The 11413-nt window shown below is 38.3% G+C and overlaps 2 protein-coding genes across 2 annotated transcripts in view; one reads left to right on the forward strand and one right to left on the reverse strand.

Moving 5' to 3' along the window:
- THOC7 (THO complex subunit 7) overlaps window positions 1-1627 on the reverse strand; it is a 7840-nt gene extending 6213 nt beyond the window's left edge. Inside the window, exons 1-2 of the mRNA XM_017875023.1 lie at window positions 1482-1627; window positions 183-310 (exon numbers count right to left, since the gene is read on the reverse strand). Coding sequence (XP_017730512.1) covers window positions 183-310; window positions 1482-1627 — 274 coding nt within the window. The remainder of the gene's footprint in view (window positions 1-182; window positions 311-1481) is intronic.
- Window positions 1-10240, forward strand: part of CUNH3orf49 (chromosome unknown C3orf49 homolog) — a 33325-nt gene extending 23085 nt beyond the window's left edge. The window contains exons 6-7 of the mRNA XM_017875012.1: window positions 6196-6258; window positions 9463-10240. Coding sequence (XP_017730501.1) covers window positions 6196-6225 — 30 coding nt within the window. The 3' untranslated portion in view covers window positions 6226-6258; window positions 9463-10240. The remainder of the gene's footprint in view (window positions 1-6195; window positions 6259-9462) is intronic.
- The last annotated feature ends 1173 nt before the right edge of the window (window positions 10241-11413 follow it).

Raw genomic sequence — 11413 nt, forward strand, 5'->3', positions numbered from 1 at the left:
AAAAAAAAAAAAAAAAAAAAAAAGAATATGCATTTTTATAGCTAACATTTACTGTGTTCTTTCCATTAATACAGTAATTGTTATTATTCTTTTACCACCAATCAAAGAAAATTGTTAGCAGATATTATTTCCTTTAGACCATAAAAAATAAAATTACAGATAGAAACATTAAGATTCTTTACCTATTTCCTTGTAAATTTTTTCATAATTTTCCATTTCTCTGAGATTCATATCATATACTAGTAAAGTTTTGCCCATTGAAAATTCACATTGAGACAGCGTGCTCAGCATACGTTGGTACTGGCTATATCTAATGAAAAAGAGAGAAAACCAAAATAAGGATGCTTGTGGATTGACAAAAATGAACTGTTATAATGCTGGCAAATATTTGCTAATTAAATTATACCAAATTCTGAGAGAATCAATTGCTTATTTAAAATAATTTAGAATATCTGTCCCTTAAGTTTTCTTTTCATCAAATGTAGTATTCTTGAATTTAACTACTTTAGTTACAAATGCAAAGATGGGACTGCTGGTCTTATCAATGCACGTTTTATTCAAACAATTATTTGAATTTTGTTTAAAAGACTTTAAAAAATACTTTAAGATGTTTTTTAACTTCACAGTTCTGTTCCCACAATTTTTTCACTCCATAAAATTATTTATATGGAAAGCAAATTCAAATGAGGAAAAGTTTACTATGTTAAAAAATAAATAAATATAGTTAAGCGTGGTAGCTCATGCCTGCAATTCTGACATTTTGGGAAGCCAAGGTGGGCAGATCACTTAAGGCTAGGAGTTCGACACCAGCCTGGCCAACATGGTGAAACCCCATCTCTACTATAAATACAAAAATTAGTCAGGCATGGTGGTACTTGCCTATAATCCCAGCTATTCGGGAGGCTGAGGCACCAGTACTGCTTGAACCTGGGAGGTGGAGGTTGCATTGAGCCAAGATTGTGCCATTATTGCACTCCAGCCTGAGCAATAGAATGAGACTCTGTCTCAAAAAAAAAAAAAAAAAAATTAGATACACGTGTGTGTGTGTGTGTGTGTGTGTGTATATATCAGGTTGGTGCAAAACTAATCGCGGTTTCTGCCATTAACTTTAAAGGCAGAAACCGCGATTAGTTTCGCGCCAACTTAATATATACATACATAGCGGCAGCCTTTTGTTAGCAAAGGAGAAAATTCCATTTAGATATTTTATCCTATTAAACACTTATGTCATAAAAGTAACCAAACTAATGAGTCTGAATTTAATCTTCATTTCTCCTTATCAATCTTCCTTCTCCATGTTTTAATAAACATATGGGAGGCCTCTGAAGAGAAGAAAAGGCCAAGAAAATCTACTCTTGATTAAGAGTTGACTCCACTGGACATTTAAGGTGAGTGAAAATTTGATCTATTCACAGGACCTTAACATATGGCCTAAAATCACATTAGGACATTGGTATGGAAACAACAGTGAAATGAAATACCCCTCTTCCTGGGACCCAGAGTTGCACCATTTAATGAAACTCTTCACTAGTAGATTAATTCTCCGATCATCTCCAGCACCATCTCCATCAATGAGGAGACGCTTCCGTATAACTTCATCTGCAGGAAAGAAGGGCAATGTTACCATCTGGCTCTTGGTAACTTTCAAGCACAAATAACCAGTATGACTGTTCATTTGTTTATTCAAAAGAAAATTATTGAAATGTAAATGTATTTAATGCCACTGAACTGTACACTTAAAAATGGCAAGCTAAAATGGTAATTTTGTTATGCATATTTTATGTTACTGCATATAATAAAAATTATTTATATAGTAAAGGAAAAAGAAAGTTATTGCATGACTATCGTGTGTCAGGTACTGTTCTAGGGGCTGGAGTAATAGCAGTGAAAAGATGTCCTTACAGAGTTGGCAGTCTACGGGGTTGTTGAGTGGAAATAATCTTCAGGTACAATGAAGGAAATAAAATAACCTGCCCAGACAGACAGAAGTTCAAATGCTCATGTCTTTGGCTGGTGAGAGGCACTGATAAAAGAAATAGACAGAAAATATTTAAAAGATGTAGTGGCAAACTAGGAAAAAAGAATGAGATGGGTCAGGGAAAAAGTAATGGATTTGTTAGATAAACATATAATTTAAGGCTGGGTGTGGTGGCTAATGCCTGTAATCTCAACAGTTTGGGAGGCTGAGGCTGGAGTATCACTTGAGACCGGGAGTTTGAGACCAGCCTGAGCAACACAGTGAGACTATGACCCTATGAAAAATAAAAATTAGCTCGCTGTGGTGGCATGTGCCTATTAGTCCCAGTAACTTGGGAGGCTGAGGTAGGAGGATCACTTGAGCCTGGGACATCAAGGTTGCAGTAAGCCATGATCTCACCACTGGACTCCAGTGCCTATTTGCAACAAAGCGAGAAGCTGTCTCTGAAAAAAATAAAAAATAAAAATAAAATAAAATTTAAAAAGTATATATATAGTTATCTGTAAGGTTTCTTTCCCCATGAGGATTTTTTTTTTTTTTAACAATACTGTCTGACTTTCGCCCCAAGGAAAAGAAAAAGAGAGAGAAGAAGAACAACAACAACAAAAAAAAAAACACCAAAAAACAGTGTAGATGACAATGATGGCCAACAAGCGGGGTCCAAATCTGTCTGCCTGGCAGTCCTGAGCTAGTGTTCTTTCCTGGACAAAATGATGCTGGATCATAACAAGAGCAAGGCAAATTAAAACCATAGTAAAACATCATTTTTCATCTATCAGATTGGCAAAAGATCTGATAAAACTGTTGGGCAAGGGTGTTAGAAAACTGCACTTTTATACACTAATAAAATGCAAACTGGTAATTCTTTGTAGGGCCACTGAATGATAACAAATAAAATTAAAAACGCACATACCTTTCTGACCCCATAATTCCAATTCTAGAAATTTGTCCTATAGAAGTGCACTCATGCACAAAGACAGACATAAAGGAATGTTCTTAGTGGTGCTGTTTATAGCAGAAAGATTGCAAACCTATTCATCAGTAAGAAACTGGTTAAATGATTAAACATTCACATAATGTTATAGTATGAGCCAAAAGAATAGTGCAGATATACTGATACCAAAAAACTCTCCTTAGATATGTTAAGTAAAATGAAAACAAAACAGGTATTGAGAAGCATATACAATATGTTGCCATATGTGCAGAAAAAGGAGGCTTTGTGTGTGTGTGCATGTGCATCACACATGCATGTGTGTATTCAGAGACTATCCTTGGAAGGATCCACAAGAAACTTGTAACAGTGGTTATTTCTGGTAAGAGGGACTACAGATAGAGGTGGGAAAAGATATAATTTTCCTGTATGTCTTTGTAGAATTTGGGGGGTTTTCTGTTTTGTTTTTTATAGTATGCATTCATTATTTTTTAAAATAAATTTTAAAGTGTGAATAATTCCTGGAAAGCCTCCATGCTGAATCAACAGCAAAATCTTTAAACAATAGTTCCTGTGTGTAGGCAGAAGTATTTTTGAGCGCAGGTGCAGCGGAGATAAACTTTGGAAGGCAGATGGCTCCAGTTTTAAAATATATTCTGTGATAACATCAGATACACATTTTTAGAATTGGGTTTGGTTCTCAGAGTCATGGCTTTGACAGACTGCTCAAGCTACATATTCATCAAGTGTTTTAATTTTACATTTTAAAAATACAAACTAATGCTTTCAGTTTTTTAACCACCACCATTATCTGAAAAGACTGAGACGAATAAAACATAGTTCTTGAAGAGATTAAAATGCAGAAAATAAATATTAATAGAATTTTCTTACTACAAATGTTTTAACTTTATTAAAAAGAAGCATCTAGTGGGTGAATCTGGTGTCACTGATGGTATTCAACAGTTCCTTTGTTAGTTTTATCTGTGTTCTCAAGTCTCCAAGAAATACCATTTTTTTCTCCACATGCCTGGATCTCCAACTCTAGTGAGGACTGGGGATTTCAAATGTAAATACATTCAAGTAATAGGAAAACAATATCTGAGGCAAACTGGAGAGTGCCCTGATTGAGAGGAAAAAAATATTAACATATGTAACAGAGATTAAAGTTTGATGCTGTGGTTTGAATGTCCCCTCCAAAACTCATGTTGAAATTTAACAGCCATTGAAACGACCTGAATAGACACTTCTCAAAAGAAGACATACAAATGGCCAACAGGTATATGAAAAAATTCTCAACATCACTAATCAGGGAAATGCATATCAAAACCACAGTGAGATACTGGCTCACCCCACTGAGAGAGGTTATTACCAAAAAGACAAACAATAACAAGTGCTGGTGAGGATGTGAAGAAAGCAGAACCCTTATACACTATTGGTGGGAATATAAATTAGTACAGGTATTATGGAAAACAAAATGGAGAGTCCTCAAAAAACTGAAAATATGAGCTGGAGAATTCACAACCTAAGTGTCCACTGATCAATGAGTGAATAAAGAAAATGTGGTATCTATACACCAACAATACTACTCAGCCATAAAAAGGAATGAAATAGTGTCTTTTGCAGCAACCTGGATGGAGCTGGAGGCCATTATTCTAAGCAAAGTAACATAGGAATGGATAATCAAATACTGTATGTTCTCATTTATAAGTGGGAGCTAAGCTATGAGGACACAAAGACATACAGAATGACATAATGGACTCTGGAGATTCAGAAGATGGAGGTTGGGAGAAGGGTGAGGGAAAAAAAAAACTACATTGCGTACATTGAGTATAAGCACACTACTTGTGTAGTACACTACACAGGTGAGAGGTGCACTAAAATATCAGAATTCACCACTGATCTGTCTCTGTCACCCAGGCTGGGATGCAGTGGCATGATCTCTGCTCACTGCAACCTCCACCTACTGGGTTCAAGCCATCCTCCCACCTGAGCCTCCCAAGCAGCTGTGACTACAGGTGCAGGCCATCATGCCCAGCTAATTTTTGTATTTTTTGTAGAGACAGAGTTTCACCATGCTACCGAGGCTGGTCTCAAACTCCTGAACTCAAGTGATCCACATGCCTCAGCTTCCCAAGTGCTGGAATTATAGGCATGAGCCTCTGTGCCTGCCCCAACCCACCCAAAAAATGTACGTATATATATTTGTTTGGAGACACTATATATATATACATACACATACATACATATACAATGAAATACTATTCAACCATAAAAAGGAGGACACCCTGTCATTTCAACAACATGGATGAACTTGGAGAACATTATGCTAGGTGAAATAAGGCAGGCACAGAGAGATAAATAATGCATGATCACACTTATATATGGAAGCTTAAAAAGTTGGTCTCACAGAAGTAGAGAGTATAATGGTGGTTACCAAAGGCTGGGGTGGCTAGGGAGAAGGAGGTTGGGGAAATGTTGGTCAAAAGATACATACTTACAGTTAGGCAGGAGGAATTAATTTCAAGAGATCTAATTGTACAGCAAGGTGACTACAGTTAATGATGATAGAGTGTATTCTTGAAAAATGTAAAAAGAGTGAATGTTATATGCTCTCACCACAAAAATGAGAACTCTGTGAGGTAATGCATTTGTTAATTAGCTAGTTAACCATTCCACAATGTATATATACTTCAACAAATCATGCTGTACACAACAAAAACACACAATGTTATCTGTCAGTTTAAAATAAACACATAAAAAAGAAGGAAGTTTAATTGCCATCATGCCGGTTTTAAGAGGGGGAACCCTGAAGAGGTGACTGAAGAGGTGATTAGGTCATTAGGGCTCTGCCCTAATGAAGAGGCTTATGTGGCTATTGTAGAAATAGGTTAGTAATCTTGGAGTAAGCTCCTGATAAAAGGGTGAGTTCAGCTCCATTTCTTTTCTCCATCTCACGCTCTCCTTTGCCATGTGATACCTTTTGCCATGTTATGACACAGCAAGAAAACCCTTTGAAGAAAACCAGATTTGGCCCTTTGATCTTGAATTTCCCACCCTCTAGAACCATGAGTCAAATAAACTTCTATTGTTTATAAATTACCCATTCCCTGGTATTCTGTCACAGCCTCGGAAAACAGAGTAAGACGGAAAATTGTACTGGCAGTGTGGCTGTTGCTATAACAAATATCTGAAAATGTGGAAGTGGCAAGTGTTGCCCAAGTCTAGAATCATAAATAAAGACTTAAAATAAAGTCTTTAAATTTGTTGTAATTTTGTCTTTTGACAGATGACCACAAAAGGACCTGGAGACAGCTGATGACCTGAGACTCCTTAAGGAACATAGGAAAAGGTGATGCTAACCTTCTTTTTTGGGGGTGGGAGGTACTATCTCCTTCACATAGCCCTGAGGGTTAAGTCCCTCTCAGATCTGAGCTCTGCTGTCTTAAGCATTTAAGCTCACCGATATCTTTGGCTTTGGGGGTATCAAGGTTAGTTTGTGCCGTGAGAGAACATTTGACTTTGGAGTACCTAGGGTTAGTTTGTACTGTGGCAGGGCACATGACTTCTGGGTTCATAGTGGCTGACAAGTCACTGGCAAGGGCTACATTGTTTTGCCTCCCACTCTGGTGATATCTCATGCATGATGCCATAAAAGGCTTGGGTCAAGCCCTGAAGAATGTGGCTGGACAGAAATATGGGTTGCATCCCATTGGTGACCAGCATATGGCCGGAGGGAAATGTGGGTTACACTCTTTGTGGCTAATATAGAGGGCTGCAGTAGTAAAGGTAACCAACAGCAGTCACAGCAAGTGGTTATTACCATGGGGTGAAGGGGGGCATGAACTCTGGCTTTTGGAATTCATAGGTATGTGTGTTTTTTCTTACATGTTTAGATGAGGAAGGCCTCAGGCATCTGACTGGATCAGACAAAAAAGAAACTGAAACGTCATTGGCTCAGTTGGTCAAGGCAATCTCAAAGCCAAAGCCATTTTGGCTTTGGAAGACCCAATATCCAACATAAAATGGTTTCTTTAATTTCTAAAGATCTGAGTACCCTGCCTTCTGGCCAATCTGCCTCTTTTGTGTATAAAGTTTCTGGTTCTGGAAGCTACAAATATTTACAAATGGCAAAATCTTACAAAAGATAATTCAGAATTATGATGCCATTACATGGAATGTTCCAGATGAAAAAGACTATTCATCTAAGAAGTGCACTCAAACCCCAAGCCTCCCAAATTACTCAGAGAGAACAGAATTCTTATTGGTATTCAGAAGCCTCAAAGAGACAACAGTGCTCTAAAATCACCCTTTAAAAAGATTCACTGTAAAGAGCTAATGAAAAGCTGAAAATGGAAGATATTCCCTTACCAAGGATGGTAAAACTGATGTAACTCCTACTGCTTCCCACTCTCTTACTTTGCCTGAATATTTACAATCTACTCCTAAGTATTCAGTCTGCTTTGTCTGAATTGCCATTCTTCCCTGAAAAAAGCAGTTAAACAGTTTCCTCATAAGAGAATCATTTGAAAAATCAGGAGACAATCCCCAAGTGACTTGTACTCCCTGGACAAAAATGAACTTCAGGGCCACAGTTCAAGATTTTCCTAAACTTACAGAAGAATTTCACAAGTTTTCTGAAGAATTCAGGGTCTTACTAGTAACTCATTATTTTAAAATTTTTATTTTTTTAGACGGAGTTTCGCTCTTGTTGCCCAGGCTGGAGTGCAATGGCGCGATCTCTGCTCACTGCAACCTCCACCTCCTGGGTTCAAGCTATTCTCCTGCCTCAGTCTCCTGAGCAGCTGGGATTACAGGCACCCGCCACCACGCCCGGCTAATTTTTTTATAGTTTTAGTAGAGACATGGTTTCATCATGTTGGCCAGGCTGGTCTCAAACTCCTGACCTCAGGTGATCTACCCACCTTGGCCTCCTAAAGTGCTGGGATTATAGGCACGAGCCACCATGCCTGGCCTTACTGGTAATTTATAACCCCAGTATACTTGATTTGTACCAACTAGTACATGTGTTGGTGTAATCTAGGGAGCCCCACATGGATGAAAAAGGCAGAATGGTAGTCTCCTGAGAATTCTATCAAGTACCCAACAAGCTCCATCTGATCTACTTATGGGTCAGGCAAAACCCAAAAGACTGCAAATTACCTTTTGAAAAGCCATTCCCCAAGTATTTCAGCTCCATGGCAACCGATAACCTAGAATGACATTTGGGCCTGTCCTAGGGTGCTTCCCCAAATAAGCAATCCCTAAAACAGCAGTTTCCAAAAATTCACTGCCATTTGTGCAAACAACCAGGACATTGGAAAAAGGACTGCTGAAAAAATTTTCCAGGAAAGCCCCTAAAATCAGGCTTCCCACCCACCCTGTGATTTAAAAAGTTCCTATAAATCTGATATGTATTGGTATAAATGCTATCAGTCATAATTTTGGTTGAAAAATAACCAAATTTCCTTGTCAATTTCATCATTATTATAATGAACTCTCATCAGGTTTTAACCATGGCCATTTTAAGTCATGTTGTCCACAGTGAATTGTTTTGGTTCTAATGCCTTTTATGAAAGCTTTTGGAAGCAATTATAATCCTAAAGTGCTGTGTCTCCAAAAAGCTATATCAGACGAATGAAAAGAAGGCCGGGTGCAGTGGCTCATGCCTGTAATCCCAGCACTTTGGGAGGCAGAGGCGAGCCGATCACTTGAGGTCAGGAGTCGAGACCAGCCTGGCCAACAAGGCGAAACCGTGTTTCTACCAAAAATACAAAAATTAGCTGGGTATAGGGTTGCGTGCCTGTAATCCCAGCTACTCAGGAGGCTGAGGCAGGAGAACTGCTTGAACCCAGGAGGTAGAGGTTGCAGTGAGCCAAGATCGTGCAATTGCACTCTAGCCTGGGCAACAGAGTGAGACTCTGTCTCAAAAAAAAAAAAAAAGAAACTCTGACATGACTTTTATTTTATACCATTGGACAAAATTTCCAAAATTTTAACGAAGAAACTGTAAACTAAAATAAAATTCTAAGCCCTTCACTCAACTGAATGGACCCCATTCAATAGGCCAAGGGCTTTCCAAAGTAAACCTGAAAAACTAGTTTAGGCCATGATGGGAATGGGGGTGGGGTCAGAATGCCTCATTATACCCTCCTTCTAGAATTCAGGCACAACTGACCAGCATGAGCATTAAAACAGATATCTTAAGACTGACCAAAACAGACTCTTTGTACCAATAAGATACATCACATGACAGCAGACATTGAAAGAAATTGAAGTATTTTACTCCGAAATATATTTCTTTGATGCATTTAAAAATGGCCCTGCAAAGTTGTCTTTTGTCGGGGAAATCTACATTCTGTGGAGAATCCCCTTCCCTTTCCAGGTCTTTTCCTGATCCAGAGATTGACTAAGAGTCTGGCACCTTTTTAAGTCTGATAAGAAATATTTACCATCTATTCTCTGTGAAGCCTGCTAGCTGGAGGCTTCACGTCTAAGAACCTTGGCCTCCACAACCCCTTATGTTAACGCAGAAATTCCTTTCTATTGATTCCAGGTCTTTAGATAATAACTTAACCAATTACCAATCAGAAAATCAACTCCACCTATGAGCTGGAAGTCCTCCCCACCCCCCACCTTCCAGTTGTCCTGCCTTTCTGTACTGAACCAATATACATCTTATGTGTATTCATTGATGTCTGCCTGTAACTTCTGTCCCCCTAAAATATATAAAATCAGCTGTAACTCAACCACCTTCGGCACATCTCAGGACCTCCTCATGCTGTGTCCTGGGCATGTCTTTAACCTTGGCAAAATAAACTCCTAAATCTATTAAGACTTGTCTCAGACACTTTTTGGTCTACAAATCTGATGGGTTTGTAAAACTGCTAACCAAGATCAAACAGAGAATGAATTAATTACATGAGACTGATTGAACTGATAAAAAAAAACTATGGGTTTTCATGGTTTCTTTATTTGAAACATTGCTGGTTCTTTTAATATTTTGTTTTACAGATTTAAGGAAACTTCTTTTTTTTGAAAGCTATGTATAGCTTAGAGCAATTTGGTAAAGCATACTTTTATGAATAAAAATAGAAACATTTGCTTTTCCTTTCTACCTGTTGATACCTCCAGAATTTGGAAACTTATTTGTTAGTACTGCTATTTTTATGGCAATTTGGTTGTCTGCGTAAGTTCAATAAAGAATCTGTTCTCTTTAACAGGATAAAATTGGAAACACTGGTTATATTATCAAGGCTCTGACAGGAATACCGTATTTGAAAATGTGCTTAGAACGCTTAACTTCAGCTGGGCATGGTGGCTCACGCCTGTAATCCCAGCACTTTGGGAGGCCGAGGTGGGTGGATCATCTAAAGTCAGGAGTTCGAGACAATTCTGGCCAACATGGTGAAACCCTGTCTCTATTAAAAATACAAAAAATTGGCCGGGTGTGGTGGCATGAGCCTGTAATCCCAACTACTCGGGAGGCTGAGGCAGGACAATTGCTTGAACTCAGGAGGCGGAGGTTGAAGTGCGCCAAGACTGCGTCACTGCCCTCTAGCCTGGGTGACAGAGTGAGACTCGATCTCAAAAAAAAAAAAAAAAAAAAAAAAAAAGACTTGCCTAGCTTCAAAGGTCTCAGCGTTTAGTGAATAGTAAAGGTTGTCACTTCCTGGGCAGGCCCATGAACCTCAAGTTACTAGATATAGCAGGCAAGTCTGATATGTGCCGTCATTTGGCTTCCTAACATTGAGAGGTTTCTAAAAGTCTAATCTGAGATTCCTTGTCAAAGTTCGCAGCAAAGCAAATTTAAAAGATGGCTATGTAGTTATTCTTGCTGCACTTTCATAATCAGACAAATTGGTCTGCAATTATCTTTTGTAGAAATGAGGGTGAATGTAGAGAAAAAAATTACGTTAAAAAAAGTTATAGTGGCCTTGTTATTAGATTGTAGCCTGGCTCATTGTTTTGCTTTCTTTTTTCTTTTCTCCTTTTTTTTACTAGTAGACTAGACTGGATTCTGAAGTCTTCTAGTTTTCTCTAATATCTGGCTAAGACTCTCAAATAACAAAAACGGCTGTTTCTCAAGCCCTATAAGCTAAAGCTGGACAACTCGATGTAAATTTCAGGGGAGATATCTCATACCTGATACATATGCCACATAAAGAATTCACCAGAATGCCTGATGTCACATCAGAGACAATCAAACTCCAAATCAGGACGAGAAGTTGTTGACTTCATGTTGTGGACAACTTTTCCCAAGACCATTGGAATAAGACTCCCCATCATAAGACTCTTACTCCTCTTAATTATTCCTTATTTATGCTTACTTCTTTACCTTGACAGGATAATGCTATACAATTTCACAATCAGTACTTCCTAGAGGTAACTTGGGACTGCCGGCTTTTATTCATTCATTTATTTATTTATTTATTTATTTAGAGATGGAGTCTCACTCCCATTGCCCAAGCTAGAGTGCAGTGGTGTGATCTTGGCTCACCGCAACC

This window comes from Rhinopithecus bieti, unplaced genomic scaffold (genome assembly GCF_001698545.2).
Source record: "Rhinopithecus bieti isolate Rb0 unplaced genomic scaffold, ASM169854v2 scaffold_8601, whole genome shotgun sequence".
NCBI lineage: Eukaryota > Metazoa > Chordata > Mammalia > Primates > Cercopithecidae > Rhinopithecus > Rhinopithecus bieti.